Source organism: Micromys minutus (genome assembly GCF_963924665.1).
Source record: "Micromys minutus genome assembly, chromosome: 30".
In the NCBI taxonomy this organism is placed as follows: domain Eukaryota; kingdom Metazoa; phylum Chordata; class Mammalia; order Rodentia; family Muridae; genus Micromys; species Micromys minutus.
Window position 1 is genome coordinate 21,369,177 of NC_137965.1, and position 19,034 is coordinate 21,388,210.

Below are 19,034 nucleotides of genomic sequence, written 5' to 3' on the forward strand. Positions count from 1 at the left end.
AGGTAAGAGAGGTTCTTCAGGGACCTGTTGAACCGCCGTCTGTGTTTCTTGACAGGGGTTATACTTTGACCCAACCTCTGAGGGTCAGCAGGCAGAGGTGGCTATGGCCTTTATACAGTAGTCAGCATCAGGTATTAAGAGAAAGTTACAATAGCTAGAGGGGTTCCAAAACTATACCTTGCAGGATTTGGTGAAGGAATCAGAGAAAGTGTTTCATAAGGAGGAGACTGAGGAAGAGAAGCGAGAAAGAGAGAAGCAGAAGGCAGAGGAAAGAGAGGACCGGAGAGTAGTAGACAAAAAAGGAATTTGTAGGATTTTGGCCACAGTAGTGAAGGGCAAGGGAGTTAGGAATCAAGTCTGGCACTAGGAGGGAGCCTCTTGACAAAGATCAATGTGCTTACTATAGAGAAGAAGGCCACTGAGACAAAAAATTGCCCCAACAAGAAAAAAAAGGGGACACCAGCAACAGAAGCCCCGGACATGTGGCTCCAAAGTTTTAAATATTTATGGACTACCCGAAGATCTGTGGATCTCGGAGTGGGCCGGGTATCCCACTTATTCATTGTAATGTCAGACTGTCCCTGCACCCTGTTGGGGAGAGACCTCCTGACTAAGATGGGGCACAGATTCACTCTGATAGACCACAGGTTAGAGGTCCAGAAGGGGAGCCTGTGCAGGTTCTAACCATCCAGTTGGAGGACGAGTACCAACTCTAAACAGCCTGCCTCAGATCAGACGGACTGGTGGCTGCAGGCATATCCACAGGCCTGGGCGGAGACTGCAGAAATGAGAGAGGCTAAGAACCAGCCCCTGCCCATATGGAGCTGAAAGTCCAGGCTAGTGGTGCGTTAGTACCCCATATCAAAGGAGGCATGAGACGGGATCAAGACACTCATCATTCGGTTACTCCAACAACTTCGTATGTGTCCATCATCCTGGGGTGTGCCTTTCCTACTGGTGCGAAAACATGGAACCAATGACTGCTGGACAGTTCAAGATCTCTGAGAGGTAAACAAATTGGTGGCAGAACTCCACCTCACAGTACTTAACCCCTATAACCTGCTGAGCTCATTGCCCTATCCAGGACCTGGTGTACAGCACTGGACTTGAAGAAAATGCATCAATGGACTCATCTAGAGGTAGACAAACTTGTAAAGACTGTTTTGAGGTCAAATTCTTTTGTGCCAGATTTGACTAGATAACTGTGTGCCATGTTAGAAAGCAAATGTATGTAGAAGGCCAGGAGGAGAGAAGATAGACCTGAGGTTTACTGAGAAGTGGATTTTACAGAACTGATCCAAGAAGATATAGATATAAGTATCGATTAGTCTTTATAGATACATTTTCTGGGCGGGTAAAAGCCTCCCCACAAAGAGAAATGGCAGCAGCGGTCATAGCTAAGAAGATTCCAGAAGAGATCTTCCCTAGGTTTGGCACCCCTAAGGTAATTGGATCAGACAATGGGCCATCTGTGTTGCCCAAGTAAGTTAGATATTAGCTTGTTTATTGGGGACTAGTTGGAAATTACATTGTGCTTACAGACCCCAGAGCTCAGGACAGGTAGAGAGAATGAATAGAACTCTAAAAGAGACCCTTACTAAATTAGCTATTGAGACCGGTGGTAAAGACTGGGTGACCCTCCTCCCCTTTGCGCTTCTTAGAGTCCGAAACTCGCCGGGGCGTTTCGGCCTTACCCCTTATGAAATCCTACATGGGGGACCGCCCCCCTTAACGGAGTTGTGCGGGATATTGGATCCTGGCACTAACTCCCCCTCCTCCTCTGCTCTATTTGCCCACTAAAAGGCCTTAGAAGTTATTAAAACACAGATCTGGAGTCAAAAGAAGCCTACACTCCAGGAACCACCGCAGTGCCCCACGGGTTCCAGGTCGGAGACTCAGTCCTGGTCAGACGACATCGCGCTGGCACGCTTGAGCCCTGGTGGAAGGGACCCTACCTGGTGCTGTTGACTACCCCCTCGGCAGTCAAGGTCAATGGGATTGCTGCTTGGGTACAGTGGCAGCTGGTGACAATTCTCTTAAGCTGCGCCTTCGTCGTAGCCCCAACCTTGGGTAATAACCCCCATTCCCTTCAAAAATTAACCTGGGAAGTGCTTAATGAAGTGGGCGACATTGTGTGGTCAACAACCGCAGTGCACCCCCCTTGGACTTGGTGGCCTGATCTTGCAGCTGATGTCTGTAAGTTAGCAGCCGGCTCTATGGCCTGGGATCTTTCTAGTTATACCAGTTTAGAAAAGCCACCCCCAGAAGAACACTGTGTCCCTCATGGCATAGGGATCACATTGGGGTGTTCAGGACAATTTTTCCGAGCCAACCTTCAGGCAGCAGACTTCCATGTCTGCCCTGGACAGGGACACACCAGGGAAATGAAGAGAGGGGCCTCAGACTATTTTTGTAGTAAATGGGGATGTGAGACCACGGGAGAAGCCTACTGGAACCCTTCCTCCGCTTGGGATCTAATTATAGTTAAAAAGGGTTGTAGGCCAGGGGAGCCAGAAAATGGGGAAAGAGATCCATCCAAATACCCGGCTTATAGGACTGGGTGTGCCTCTGAAAGCTCAGGTAGCCCTCAGGGACTGTGCAAAGACAGTTATTGTAACCCTCTAAATATCAGCTTCACCCCACAGGGAAAACAAGATCATCAGTGGGTAAGAGGAAACTGTTGGGGATGGAGAGTCTATACTGGCAGAGGGGACCCTGGATTCATTTTTGTTATTAAGATAAAGATAGAGAGTCCGCCCACACGACCCGTAGGCCCCAATTCGGTGCTTGATAACCCTGTACCCAGGCCTGAGAGACCTCCTCGTCTCACTCTGTCATCAAAGGAGGACTTGTATCCCCTTTTGACCACACCCTCCTATCTCCCTATGAGAACTGAGGACCGCCTGCTCAATCTGCTCGATAGTGCATTTGTTGTTTTAAACCGCACTAACCCTGCCGCTACTCAGTCCTGCTGGCTGTGTTTTGCTTCCAATCCCCCTTACTACAAAGGAATAGCTCAGCTACGAAGCTATAATGTTACTTCTGACCACTCACTCTGCCCCTGGGGAAGCCAACGAAAGCTGACCCTGTCTGCAGTATCAGGAACTGGGCTGTGCATAGGAAGAGTACCTACCAGACACCAGCCCCTCTGTAATGTAACTATCTCCAACCTGACAGCAGGCCCAGATAAATACCTAATACCCCCTCCCGATACCTGGTGGGCTTGTGGCACTGGCCTGACCCCCTGCCTGCATACTTCACTATTTAACAGTACTAAAGACTTTTGTGTTTTAGTCCAACTGGTGCCCAGGGTCATTTATCATGATGATACCTCGTTTATAGATGAATTTGACCACCATACTCGATACAAGAGAGAACCTATAACTTTGACCTTAGCTGTCTTGTTAGGACTCGGAGTGGCAGCAGGAATTGGAACAGGAGCAGCTGCCCTCATCCAACAACCTTACTACTATAATGAACTCAGAGCAGCTATGGACGCGGACCTGGGAGCATTAGAACAGTCCATAACCAAACTAGAAGAGTCATTGACTTCATTATCAGAGGTAGTGCTACAGAACAGGAGGGGATTAGATCTGCTTTTTCTAAAGGAAGGAGGGCTCTGTGCTGCCCTAAAAGAAGAATGTTGCTTTAACATAGATCATTCTGGTGTCATAAGAGATTCTATGGCAAAGCTTAGAGAAAGACTAGAAAACAGAAAAAAAAAAAAGAGAAACATACCAAGGATGGTATGAAAATTGGTTTAACCGGTCACCCTGGTTCTCTATGCTAGTCTCTGCTTTGGTCGGGCCTTTACTCATTTTAATGCTAATCCTAACCTTTGGGCCATGCATCCCCAATAGACTGGTGACTTTTATAAAAGAAAGGGTGAGTGCTGTACAGGTAATGGTCCTAAGACAACAATACTAGATATTACAAGAAGCTGAGGGATCGCTCTAAGATTAGAGCTTTTTACAAAAAGAAAAACGGGGGAATGAAGAGTAAAAAGTTGTCAAAGGACACTGATTCCTTGCCCTAGGGCCCTAGCCTCTGCAGGTAATTACTCCCGGAATTTTCTTGAGATTTGAGTTCCCAAAATAACCACAGAAGGTCCAGATGAGCTCTGTGGAATGTTTCTACGCCCTAGGTGTGCCCCGGTGTACGGCTAAAAAATGTATGATTCTTCCCCTTTGAATTTCCTCATTGCTCCCTTTGAATTTCCTCATTCTCCCCCTGTCCTCCCCTCTTTTGTGGTTTTTGCCTTTATAAGCCCGTTAAAAGTTCAGGCCGTTGTCGAACTCCTCTACCCCTGCGTGGTGTATGAGTCTCGACCCCAGCATGCTGGCCTGAGATCTCACTCTGTTTCACTTTCAATAAACTTCCTCATGCGATTGCAGCAAGTCTGGTCTCGGTGCCTCACTGGGTGCGCGCCTCTCCTGAGATTTGAGTGAGGGTCTCCCTTCAGAGGTCTTTCAGAGGAAGTGTGTCACTCTAGGTGGACTTTGAGGTATCAGAAAGTGTATCCCAAACCCACAGTCTTTCTCTTCTTGCTACCTGTAGATCCGGATGTAAAATTCACAATTTTCAAGCACCATGTCTGCTTGTGTATTGGCAGCTCCTTTGCTATAAGGAAAATGGTCTAAACCTCTGGAACTGTAAGCAAGCCCCGATTGTTAAGGGCTTTTCTTAATAAGAATTGCTGTGGCTATGGCATCTCTTCACAGCAATAAAACACTATAACAAGGCGTAAAACATACCGTTCTATTTTATTGTGTGTGTGTGTGTGTGTGTGTGTGTGTGTGTGTGTGTGTGTGTGTGTGCTGAAAGTTAAATTCATCATTACAGAGAGAATACAAATTAAGTAACTTCCCTAAGGGCCACATTTAAATAACATATCACATGTTTTGGCTATGATGGTTAATTTTACTTCAACATGAGGAGCCTAGGGCACTTTTCAAGCTTAATATGGGTATGACCTAGGTCTCTGAATGAGGTCAGTGTTTGTATTGGTGGGCTGAATAAACAGGCTGCCTCCCAGAGAGAGGGCTTTATCCTGTCTGCTGATGATCTTTGTTATGGAACAAAAGAACTGAGGGTTGAGAAATGGAATTCCCCTTGACCATCCTTGAGGGAGGGCATTCCTTGCTTTCAGACTTGAACTAAAATGTTTGCTCTTCCTGGGCTAAGCCTTGGACTAGAGCTATGCTGCTGGCTTTTGGCTCAGACACCTGCATATTTTCCTGGAGCACTAGTGTTCTCTGGGGTTTTCATCGCATATTGCCTACTTGGGGACTTTTCAGCCTCCTTAATGACGAGAGTTAATTTCTAAGAATTAATTTCTATAAATAAGTACAGTGTTATATCTAATATATAGTATACTCTATCTCTCTGTCAGACACACACACAAACACAGACACACACATACACACACACACACACACACACACACACACACACACACAAAGGACACAAACACATAATCTATTGGTTCTGTTTTGTTAGAAGTCCCTGACTAATATTCTTGTTAGCCCTCTGCTGATATATTAACAGCAAAGCATTTATTGAAAATGCAATTAATTCTGCTCAAAAGTCCAAACTGAGACTAAAATCTTTCTTATCTCAGCAGTTAATATAACTGTAAAGTTCACAGTTTGGAATATAAACAACTGCACTAGAATTCATTTTCTAGTACAGTTTTTGATAATGAATTTGAAATTACAGAGGGTGAGTTGAGTTTCAGCACATAGTATGTTACGTTTGGCTAAGTAGAGAAGAGTGACCTGTGATTCCAGTGGGATTTTAATGCTCTGTTGCAAGAGCTGGTGGGAACTCTTAGCAAAGGAAAAAATGGGGATTATAGTGTGTAAACAGAACACACATACAGCACAGCATGATGCTTGCACTGTTACCACTACCTCATCTCTAACTTATTTTACATGTATAGATTATGATGTCTGAGAGAAGTCCTATGTTGTGATGATCTAAGGGCGGCCATCAGGAAACCCACATAGGTAACAATGGCACACATTTGTACAGTATGCTTATATGTAACATCTTTATGTAAACAGACTCATTCCTTTCCTTACAAAGTTGTAGCAAGACTGGGCTTATTTCTGCCTCTAAAATGAGCAATGTGAGACAAAAAAAAAATTCTTTAATGTCTATTCCCTGTGTATAAATCAATTTACCTTCATTTGTTACACTAAAAACTAGATAGGATCTAAAGATTTAAGAGGTAGATGAAGATATAAACAGTTAGAATACCATGCATATGCTTACAGTGATATTATGTTATCTAACAATCTTAAAGGATGCAGAATCTGTTCACACTTATTATGTCTCCACCCAATTCTGTCATTTACAAAGGCAGGGGCTAGTGCACATGACACAGCTTGACAGACATCCCTTCTCCTCTGAGAACTCTCCAGGTGGCTCTGCTCCCTTTCAGTAACAAGTGGAGCTGAACATATTACAGAGACCTCTGTCACAAACCTTTTGTCCACTTTTACCAAAGTTCCATTGCTTATAATAGAAAATTAAAATAAAAAACTTTGTGTCTATGTGTATAATGTTTATGTGCATAAACACAGTTGCATGTGCATATGTGTGTGTGTGTGTGTGTGTGTGTGTGTGTGTGAGGACAACCACACATGTTAGTTCTCACCTTCACCTAATTTGAGGCAGGACATCTTGTTCACCAGGCTAGCTGGCCTGTTAGCTTCTGACCTCCCCTGAAGAGCACTGGAATTCCAAACAACTGTGTGTAAAACTAAGTTAGGCTTAAAGTGGGTTCTGGGGATCTGAACTCAGGTATTTGTGTGGCAACCTAATCCCCTAAGAACAGAAATGTTCTTCATTTATGTTTTAACTCTCAGAATTTAGAGTCTTTAGGATGGCCTCAAAAGTGTCAGTTGGGTGGACTGTACTTCCTGGCATTGTTTGTTCCCTTGTCACTGAAATGAAGATACACTACTCCATGCTCACCCCTTGGCAAATGAATCTATTGCAATGGCTGTAAACATATTTCTCTCTGGCAAATATCTGTGAATATTAAATCTGCACCCTATGTCTAGGCCCAGGTTCCAATAAATATCTCCATAAATATTTACTCTTTATAAACTCTCAGCACCCCTGGAAATTCAGCTTCCTTCCCATGGCTTTTGATGACATCCCTTTGCTTTCTATGAATAAAATCACAGGACCAGGTCTGTCAAGATTTTGTCAGAGCCCCAGCCAACCCCATCTTTCCCTCTGTCTTCAGTATTGCCTTCAGGTTCTGGAAGAACAGAGCTTGTCTTCCCTCCCAAGCATGTGGTGAGTGCTATCCTTCCATCTCAAGAATCCTTATCCAATTCAGTCCATTCACAAGGTCTTTCCTGGTGCCCTCCCATTAGATGTCTAGTCTGCACCTTTAAATATCACAATACTCATTTTAATGGGTTATACAGTAATAATTACACACAACATGTGCATACTATAGGCTTTAGGCTGGATCATGTGGCATTGTTTGTGATTTTATCATCTGTGGTGCTCAGGGACAGTTTGATCTAGTGTTCCTTTAGCTTAGAGCCCTAAGCAGGCAGAGAACAGACTTCCAACATCAACTCCTTTTTACCCAAGCCCCAGAGAAGCTCTGAACACTGGAAGTTCTAAAAGTGTGAATCAAGGTAATACTGTTGGAACAATACATAGATTTTTATAAAATCCGTCCCCCACTTACTGAATAAGAAACAGCTGATTGTTACACTCACCCTACCTTGTACAGGCAAGGCACTTTAAAATCTAATGGTTCTCATAATAAAGTCTATCTGGATTCAAGAAACAGTTTTAAAACCATTTATTTGTGAAGGAAACAATCTTAAGTTTAGAAGTTGGCAGGAACAGCAAAAAGCTTTTTAGTTGACTGAAATAAAAAAAAAAAATCAAAACACATCTTAGCACAGGCGCTTCCCTTATGAAAACAAATTGCCTGAAAGCAAAGCACAGCATTTCCTGCACAATGGGTGTGAGTCCTACTGCCACCAGTGGGGGCAGGGAGAAGAGCACACGTGATTTGCATTTCTATAGTTTTTTGTATACCAAATTCCCAAAGCTTTTAACAAAGCAGCAATCTGACTGGACTGGACTGGACTGGACAGTCTGAGGTCCAGATCCCCTCCAGCTGTGAACTGGGGCGCAATTCCAGGACACCCATGGGGGAGGGTACAAGCATTTCCCAGCTTCTCATCACTTGAGTAAATGAGGCTCATATCTGCTGAACTTTCCTCCCAAACATTCACTGTTCTCTCATTCCAGGCAATGGTCGTGCACACCAATTGCTAACTAATTCCTTGGATGCCTACAAAACTCATTTCTCCAAATGTACAAGATGCCATAAAGAATGGGTTTCTAAGGTATCACAGGGGCCAGATACTCAGGATGCAATTGGTGGGAAAGCAAAACCCCTACAGTTTACTTAGTTCTGTATCAGGGGGGTAGGCCAGGGGTAAGTCTATACAGGCTTGGAGATAGGAAGATGGACTTTGGCTGTGTAATTTCGAAGCTGCCTGTCCGAGACTCAGAGCCCTCTGCAAATGAGGCCCCAGGCCAGTGAGTGCTATAGTCCAGGTAGCAGCTGTGAGTGTCCTCCAGGGGTCACAGTCGGGTTGTAAATCCCTCACTGAGCATGGGCTGAGCAGTCTTATTGGGAACAATTTATTTGAATCCTTCTTCATTAAGATTCAAATGGAATAAGGAAGGTAAAAAATGAACAGGCCCAGAAATTGTGCCTTCCTGTTCCCACAGTCAGTAAACATTTATGCACTAAGCCGAGTGCCTGGCTTCTTTTCCCTCTTCTAGGCTCACCTACACTTGTTCCTCCAGTCTGTCCTGCATACTGTTTTAATGCATAATTAAGAAGGTCAGAATTAATGAAGCTGTGTGGAGTAAAGTTCAAGGAATCCCCAGGCACTATTTATTCTATTAGATCTCAGGCATGAATGTCAGGTTGGCAGCATAAACTGCAAGGGTCTTGGCCCTGGCTACATGCCAGGGACCACCCACCCAGAGAGACTCACCTGCACTATCAGGTGATCATGAAGCTCCTTTCCTGCAAAAATCACATGCAGCTGGTCAGCTGGAACCCCCTGTCGCTTAGCAACCACTTCCTTGAGCTGGAAGATGCTGGTGTCAGAATCGACCTCCACTGGGAAGCCATAGCTGGAGTTGAACCTGATAAACACTAGACAAGAGCAGGGGCAGAGAGAGAAAGAGAGAGAAGAAAGAACATTACTCCTAACTCTTAATGGTCAGTGAAATGTCTCTGAAGCCTCTTGCCCCTCACCTACCCTCCAGTGAACAGCATACATTTTCTTTCATTTCTAACAGAGAAGTTTATACTACAGAGCAGTAGTTAGAAAAACAAAACAAAACAAAAACAGTTTTCCCAAAGTGTTTCCTGCTCATACCCTGATCAGTGACCTGCAAACCAAGATGCTTTGTACCTTTCACAGCCCTCCTGGAACAGAGAGAGTCAACGGGAGAACTGACTTGATTTGAATCTCAAGATTCCCATGGGTGTACAGAATATCCTGCTCCAACAGACTGAACAAATGCTCACCCCCTCTACAGGATCCACTACATAAAACTCAAAGGCAGCATGTAGATGCCACAGAAAGAAATGTTGGCAGCAGAAGCCACTGTATAGACAGTTGAAGAGAGCCTGGGACCCTATGATAGGGCCCTGGAGGGCTCTGTGGAAGAACTCTAGGCAAGGCTTTGAGTCTAGGGTCTGTGAAGGCTTCTGGGTTGTTAAATGGTTGTAGGTTCTGCGCAAGGCCTCTGCGTACTGTAAAGGATTTTTTTTTACCCTGTGTTCTTAGCTCACAAGTCACAGTGGATTTCTAGCGAGATCTTGAAGTGATATCATCTCTGCTGTTGCAACCCCTCTCTTCATTAGGCTCTGTTTGACCCCATGCTGTCTCCCATCTGTCTTCTCATTCCCCTAGTCAAACCATTTCTCACATCTGCCTGCTGTTTCCAAACATCTACCCTTTTATCCCTCCCTCAGTGCCCTTTCCTTTACTCCTCAAATAAGGGGAGCCCCCACTGGGTACCACTCCACCCTGGGATATCTAGTCCTAGCAGGTCTAGGCATATCCTCTCCCACTGAGGCCCAACCAGGCAATCCAGGTAGGGGGAACAAAATACAATGGCAGGGAACAGAGATGGAGACAGTCCCTGTTCCTCTTGTTAGGGGACCCATAAGACTACTCCATGTCAGGCTTTTAATTTCTAGTCCCCTGAGCCAGGTGGGGCAGCTCATGTCTTTAATTTCAGCACTGTAAAGTAGAGGCACCTGGATCTCCATGAGTTCTAGACCAGCTTGTTCTACATAGCAAGCTCTAGAATGGTCTAGACTATATAGAAATTCCCTATCTTAAACAGAAAAATAAAACAAAACAACAAAAAAAAAATATTGTCTAAACTCTTGCATTTAGCTTCCCAATTAGTCTGCTTTTAGTTTTGTAGTATATATATTTTTATTTTTAGTTTAAAGATTTCTTCAAAATAGAATACAAAGTATTGAATAGTGGTGTGAAATGAAGATAGGAACTTTCCAGGAAACATTAGGGTCAGGACCCTCAATTGGTCCCCCATCCCTACCTCTCTCTCTCTCTCTCTCATCAACATGCTTCCCCCCCTTTTCTTTATTCACTTTTCATACCAGTCACAGCCTCGCTCCCTCCTCCCTTCCCAGCCCCACCCTTACAAATTCCTTTCCCATTGCGCTCTTCCATCCTCCTCAGATTGTACCCATTGGGTATCACCCCACCCTGGGATATTTAGTCCCAGTAGGTCTCGGTACATACTCTCCCACCGAGGCAGTTCAGGTAGGGGGAGAAGAATCCAATGGCAGGGAACAGAGACCTAGACAAGCCCTGTACCACTCTGTGGATCTTCAGGTGGTATCCTTGATCATTCTGACTTGTTCACTTCATCCAAGAGTAGGTGGTATCCCCTACTCTTCCAAGGAACCTCAATTCTTATCCTTGCTGTGGTTCTGTCCTAGAAGCCACACATGGGGTTGGAAGCTCTGGTTTCTGGACTGATTTCTTGTAATTTTTATTCTCCTTTTAAATGGTTACCTGAAAAACCATATATGAGTATGTGGCCAAAACTCCAGTCCCGACACCTACATGGAAAGGCACAGGACGTCTCATGGTTGAACAAGCAGGAATTACTGCCCCGCTCTTTGTCTCAAGCCAGAAACGCCATCACATTTCTTGGTACCCTTTCATGTTCTCTAATACATTCACTTGTGTGATGTGACAAAGAGCCCCCTCAGGAAAGTAGTGTAGCTCAAGGTTAACAAATGTGTCCTTCAGAAGTAGAACCCACATACAAATCCTGCCAACGCATTTTGTTCGGTAGGCTCAAGGTAAACATATCAACCCTCCCTTTTCAATTCTTAAGGTCATGAACCTGAAAAATGGACAAACTTTGGATGATGCTATGTGATGCCCTGGACAATGTTCACAGTGCTTAGACAGTAAGCCTCAAAATTAATGGATATCCATCCATGTATGTCTCTGTTATATTTAATTTCTGTTATATTTAATTGTGGATCTAATGCTGAACAATCCTCAGCTTGACTGAGACCATCTGCTTAATGATATTTAGAAAAGTATAGTGCCAGTAATGACCAGGCACCTAGATTGCTACAAGTGAGGCCTTTTCTGAGCCCTCTGTAATCTGGGCAGCTCAGTGCTGCTATCCAGTAGAGCTTTACACAAAGTCCAGAAACTATAGTCACTTTCCTGTGGGCATCAGCTTCTCTGTAATGAAATTGGAATTCATATATAGATCATCCTATTCCTAGAAAAGCTGCCTAAGATCTCAGAAGAAAAAAGCATAGTTCTTTTCTCATGATAGAAAGGATTGACAACAGCAGTGCAAAAGCTTGCTTCCTAATGTGATGAGGTATTCCCTATACAGAAGAAAACTGGATAAAAAAAAAGAAAGAAAGAAAAGGAAAGGAAAAAAAGAAAAGAGAAAAGGTGATTCCAGCAAATGAGCCAAGTCCTGAGAATGGGGTACAATGGCTCTGAAACAGTGAAATAGAAATAGAGAGCAGACAGTGCAGAAAACTCAAGAGCAGAAGACTGAACAGTTTTTAAATATCTAGAAAAGGGGAGGACTAGAATAATAAGAAATTCATGAAACATACTAAATATCAAGAAAACATGGCAGTGTATGGCAGTTCTCCTTTCCGTGTGTGTGTGTGTGTGTGTGTGTGTGTGTGTGTGTGTGTGATTTCATTCAACACCTTTGAAAACACAGGTGACAAAATAAAAATATATTGACAGCAGTCATGTACGCCTAACATCTCAGATCAAGACTCAGACGACCAATCCATTGGTTAAGTCACAGGACAGGGGTTACAAAAGACAAAGATGTGAACAAGTTCTAAATTGTACTGGTTTTTCTACTACCTGGCTTCCAGAGGAGAGAGTGCCCTATACTCTACAGGACTTCAGCCCCAGCTGTACCCTGGTAAATACCAAGGGCAAGTTTTGTTCTGGGTTAAAAACTGCTCAGGTGTGTATTTCCAAGAGTCCCTTGGTGAGGTTTTCCTTCTCTTTCTTTGAGAACTATCTCTAAGTCTGGCAGCTCTTCTTTGAAACAAGAAATGAACAAACAAGTAAATAAACACAAGCCACATGTTCACACTCTCCCTTGGTTGCTACTCCATTTTTTCTGCACAGGGAATTTTATTGAGAAGTACTTATATTTCTGGTGTCTATTTGAAAACAAAACACGTTGCACAAATTGTTTGTGGGAAATCAGTGGTCTTCATATTTTTAATCCATCATTACCTTTCTTAGATCAGAAACATTCCACGTAGTCTGTTCTGAGATTCACAATACTTTTTTCCCTTGGCATCTACCTCTACATGCTCCTGGTATGCCCCCGGAGCACAGGGCAGACATCTGTAATTTCATCCTATGGTTTCCCTTCCTTTGTAGTATCTACACACCTTAGGGATACCCAGTAGGCATCAGGGCACTTTTCCTTTAGAATGTGTGTTATCCCAGGTGACTTCATCTAATACAGGGTTGTGATACAGCAATAGTCACAGATTCCCCACCTTTTGTTCAGACCTGTTGTATCCTGAAAACTCTAGAAATGGGATCTACTAGGTCAGAAATGTTCAGCCAGCATCTGAGAGGTGAAATGAATGCTGTCCTCTTTTCTGGATTGTCCCAGTACTAGCATTATTACCACTGTCTTTGATTGGCTCCTGAATTTTCATAGTTATATCTGTAGTATATCCCAAACTTTTTAACGCTCTCCCTTGTCATCAATGCCACACATTCCCAACTGCCATCATCTCTCAGAATGATGCAGAGCTGCCTACATTGCTTCTGAGCTTCAGTGTTTTCCATCTCTGACTCACTACGTACAGCACAGCCAGAAAATGTGCTTTTCTGAACTGTCAATCAACACATATGGCTTCCCTACACTGACTGTCCCCTGGGTTTCCTCTACTCTACAAGGGAAAGACTTCTGCTTGACTCTGGACACAGAGCTCTTCAGGATCAGACTCTGGCTACTTTTCTAGGCTCCAGGCCCCTGGTATACCACTGCTAGGCTTGACCACGGTACTCTAGCTGCACACTCGCATCATCTTGTAAGTGCTTTAGCTTGTCCCAATTCTGGGTGGTTTTGTTGTTGTTGTTTTTGTTTTGTTTTGCCTCAGATAACCAAAGCCTACAGAAAGGCTTTAGTATTCATAAAGTAAAACTGTTTTCAATCTTGATTGTGTACCTTTATTCTTCCAATCACCCAGTAAAGGGTTGTAACTTACTAGCCAATTACATGGAACTGCTCATATAATTTGTGACATACTTCCAGTCATTAAAATCTACATTAGCATATAATAATGGTGCCGGGAAGATGCTCAGCCATTAAGAGTAATGGATGCTCTTTCAGAGCACCTATGTTCAATTCCTAAAGCCCAGATCTGATACCCTCTTCTAGCATTTGTGGTGAACAGGCATGTACATGGTACATAGACATGCATACAGACAAAAACACCCACATAAATATAATAATCCATTAATTAACTAAAAGTAATAACAATGAATGTATGTGTGTGTGTGTAGTCACTTATAGATATATGTTTATACATTCAAGTCAGAAAATCTACTATATGGCAGAACATAGCTATACTACTGTATGAGAGAGGCTGAAATGAGTGAAAGAGTAGGAGACACATTAGAGATTGATGATCTGATATCAAATAAACCTCCATGTGTTGTCATCACTTGGAAATTCGAGAGAGCTTATCAATCACATGCCCCATCCTCCCACTCCTCCCTGGTGGAGTTAGAAGTGCTTTGTACCTCATGTGGCTATACATTCATGTCTCTTTGTGCTCTCAGCCTCCCAGGCTGGAGACAGACCCCAGATGAGGACTCTGAACTCCTCTGGTAGGTGAGAGAGCCAGTATTCCAGGACAGAGCAACCCCTAGAATCTCACCATGGCCCTGAAAATTGTAGCCCTTCTTTATGTCCACCTGACTATGCACTGACCTCCCTTTCTCCCTTGGCTCTCTAACTTTCTTCATTTCTTGGATGAATTCTTCCATTTTCTTCCTTAATCTCTGACTAGCATTATGAGAGATAAAGAATGGGAGGTAGGGAATGCAATTTAAAATGTATCTAACAAGAAGGGGTGCTATGGCTGTGATCCTGGCCTCAGGACCTGCTCCCTGGGCTTGACGTTTACCCTTGCAACCCCTGTAACCATGGTTCACAGTTACTGTCTTCTGTCAATCTTAAGTCAAATAGGAGACAATCATAGTAAGTACTTCATACAGTGGTCATGATAATTAAAGGAATTAATACAAGGAAAGTAAAATTCTGTCTAGCACATGGTACAATTAAACATTTACTTTTACCAGAATCTCACCATGTCTTAAAAGTAATTGTATTTCCATGTCAAATGCTAGTACTAATGCTTGGATAATGGAAGCATTTCTTCTCTTGGGGAGAATACCTTTTCTCCAGGCGTTCCATGCACTATGCTGTGGAGTGCTCAGCAATTGATCACAAGTGATGGTAGTGTCCTGATAATGCTATCTTTGGCTCAGTACAGCTCTCTATTTTCAAAGTGCTTGTACAGACATTATCTCAGTTAATCTTCACAGGAGCACTGGGAGATAATTGGAACAGCATTTACTATTCCCCCCTACAAGATGAGTAAAGAGGAAGAGGGCCTTGCTTACTATTTACGAGAAGGGCAGAAACAGGCATCCTAGGGCTCTCAATCTCTTACTTTTGCAAGATTAACTTTCACACTCAACTGTTGGCCTTGGCCTATGCGGACGAAGGAGAGTAAGTATCTCTTCCACCTCCAAAGGCCCGTGGATCCTCCCAGTAAATCCAGTATGCCTGAAAACACGTTTGTGATTGGCATGTTCAGGGACCTCTCCCTCTTGTCTGGTGTCTCTAGTGCACCACTCCAGGCCCGCCAAGAGAACAATTTATATTGTTGGTTACTGAGAAGTCCCAGGAGCCTACAGCAGAGTTCTTTATTTTCATAGTAAGGTTAAAATTGGCATTAGAGAGAGTTGTTTTTCTCTCAGACTATTTTATGCTGTTTGGGTTGGGTTAGTATGAATTCAGACAGAAAAAAAAGTGGGGGAATGCTTACTATCTCAGCTCTCTACCTCTGCTGGTTACGAAGGAGGTGCATCATCCTCAGAGTCTCAGATGACCAGAACTAAGGCTATTGTGAGCAATAATGATTTGGAGGAGGAGGAGAAGGAGGAAAAAGGATTATGTTATTTCATCCAGGAAGCAAAACTCCTGCCAAAGTTTCTGTCCTTAGCTAACCTGCCTTTGCTCTGTTTTCTGCTGTCTATCCATCCACCCATCCATCCTCTTCCCTCCATCCTCACCGCTGATTGCCCACCATCAATCCTTCCACCCACCATCTGTTCATCTATAAACCTACTTTACATGCTCCCCTTTCCATCTCCCACCCTGCAAATACTCACCCTCCATCCACACAACTATCCTCTCCCCATACAACCAAACCACTTACTCACTCACTCACTCATCAGAACTCTTAGCCACTGTGGAATAATATCTCAAACTAACAAAGGATATATTCAGATACTTTTGACGGCAAATTATTTCTGATTGGTAAAACAATTTAAAAGCAATTAGCTCTACTAATCATGTCAAAAGGAAAGCATTTTCTATAAACTGCCCCAGTTAAATATGGAGTGTCATGGCTTTGATAAAATACCTAAAGTAAGATAAACTGAATTATAAGTTCATTATATAAACATAATATACTTAAATATAAATATAAAATATAAAAATACTTAAATATAAGTATCATTTAGCAAAGGTATGTTCAATGTATATAATATTTCATTTTTCCCAGTATTTTCTAAATATATCAGATTTAATCAAATGCTTCTAAATAATAGACTAGTGTACAAACTAAATAAACTCCAAACTTTCTATTTGGTACACCTCCCAGAAAGTGAACAAGTGAATAATTTATTTCAGTGGTTTAAAAATAAGTGGTTCATAATTATTTTGAACAAAAGTAAAGATGTACTCAATTTGGTTAGAAAGCGATTGACAACTGGTATATTTGTAACAAAGAATTACTACATATTTTTTGTTGTTACATTGTAAGTTTTAGACATTTAAAGAATAAAATGATTATATAATAAAACCTATTTCTATATTTAATCCCTATTACTTATTAACATGTGCTTTTAAGTATAGAAATTAAAAGAAAAAACAGGATAAGCCCATTTCATTATTGCGAAAGATCTGTCTTACAAATGAGGAAAAACAATAACAACAAAAACAAGGGCCAGAAAGATGACTCAGTGGGTGAAGGAAGTGCCATGCAAGTGTGAGGATGTGGGTTTGGACCCCACAGCCCACATAGAGCCAGCCAGGGGAATGCAGGCCTGTACCTTTGTACTTCTGCAATGAGAGAGGAGGTACAGCTAACAGGGACAAAGGTGGGAAAGCTGTTGTTATCAAGCTAGGTAGGTAACAACCTTTGTCCCAAGTCAGGACTGCCCCACCCTCCATCAGCCAATGAAAAGAGCCAAAACAACAACAAGCAGAAAAGGGAGATTCATTCAATATGGCCACACTTGGAAGAGGGAACATTGGAGCCCTCAAATCTGTCTTTTAGGCCCTGAAGTGAAATGAAAGTTTAAATAAAGGACCAAAGATATGCATGTCTAAGCAGTCAGTTAAGGTGTGGTTCTGGGATTCAATTTCATCCTGTAGGACCATGTGACGTCTTTTCTGGGAGACAAGTTCCCCCTCCTGTTAGTACCTTTCCTTTCTCCCAACAGGAGATCCCCATGGAAACTCTCATTTTTGGGGGGTCTGTTGTTTCAAAAATCTGTTGACACAGACTGTCTCTCTTTCACCAAGCCAGACTTACTCTGAGTACTTACTAATTTTATGGCTACAAGTAAAACTTTCCCCTGTAGACTACCTAGAAAACATTGGAGCCATGAAGAATAAGATCACCAATATAGTCAGTCTTGCTGGCAAGTGAAAATAAAATAAAATAAAATAAAAAACAGAGCTGACCAATAAGAAACGGACCATTTAAAAAGATTAAAAATGGCCTTTTACAAGAATTAGTAAATAACAGCAATGAAGAAGAACAGATCACATTTCCACATTTGTTTTACTGTTTTGACTTCATTATTTATGCTGTGATAATATCCTATTTTGCAAGCCAAGAATTCATTTTTATATTAACTTAAAATGTGCAAAGAACAAAACAGCTCTATTAATTTAATGGGCAGAACAGTTTGAAGAGTACTGACTAATGTGAACAGAGGCTAAGTTTACCATGGAGCTGATCAATATAAACAGAGAAACACAGAACATAACAAACCTGACCTTAAGTACCAACTGGCAAGACCATGTATTCCATTACTGGTGTAGAAACAGACCCTAGAGACCATACTGTAATGGAATTTTGTTTTGTTTCAGCTACTGATGAAATATTTTTTAGAGGTAAATTTATTCCTTCTTATTTTTATATTGACAATTTTCAGACAATTTTAAATTTTCACTTGCATTAACAAAATGTTTATATAGTCAAGAAAAATAGCTCCTTAGACAAGAGTATCCCGAGGAAAACCCAGTACTATGCAAGCATATCCCACAGTTAAATTTCCCTGGTGCCTATCTTCCCCTCTCAGAGACTGGTTAGTTCAACAACTGCGAATGCAATTAACATAGATTTTGTTCCATTTTTTTAATGGCTGCCATAGTAGCAATTTATTTATGTATTTGTTACAAATGAGTTTTCTATGTAATTTAAGACATAAAATAAGTATAAATAAATACGTTTATTGACTAATATAAGTGTCATTGTGAGCCGATATAAATTCTCAACTTATGAATTCAATATTTATAAAGTTATAGCCTAAAGACAGCACTAGATAAACGAACACCAGTGGTGCTGCTGACGCAGTGCAGATACAGAGCACACAGTCATCCACCACAGTACTGAGCTCACCAGTAAAAACTTAACAGACTTTATTATGCCTCACTTAGCAACAAATCACCATTAATGGTTAACCAAGTGATCAGATAGATAGTAAAAGGAAGGCTTAAGGCATAAATATAACACTATTTGCAAATGTAGCCCTAACTTCTCGGCACAGTTTCTGGCATTGGCTCAGGGCGGCACTGTAGAGTCCAGGCTTGAAAACAGAGGCTCTCTGGCCAAAACTGCTTCTCAGTTTTCTTGCTGTCCCACTTAACTTTGGGAGCTTTAATATCTTCAAACATAAAATAGTATTATTCATTTTGTAAGGATTTGGGAAGGATTAAATGGCTACCTTGGTGTAATCTTTTAGATTAATGTAATGTATATGTGTGTGTGTGTGTGTGTGTGTGTGTGTGTGTGTGTGTGTGTATGTGTGTGTGTGTGTGTGTGTGTGTGTGTGTGTGTGTGTATTAGGCATTCAATTCAATAAATG

The 19,034-nt window shown here is 42.2% G+C and overlaps 1 protein-coding gene across 2 annotated transcripts in view; it reads right to left on the bottom strand.

The window, feature by feature from the left end:
• The window catches only part of PRKN (parkin RBR E3 ubiquitin protein ligase), a 1,122,166-nt gene that overhangs the window by 918,746 nt on the left and 184,386 nt on the right, over positions 1 to 19,034 (bottom strand). For both annotated transcript variants that reach the window (XM_080941626.1, XM_080941625.1), the window contains exon 2: positions 9,054 to 9,217. In XM_080941626.1, the coding sequence (XP_080797752.1) occupies positions 9,054 to 9,217 (164 nt within the window). The remainder of the gene's footprint in view (positions 1 to 9,053; positions 9,218 to 19,034) is intronic.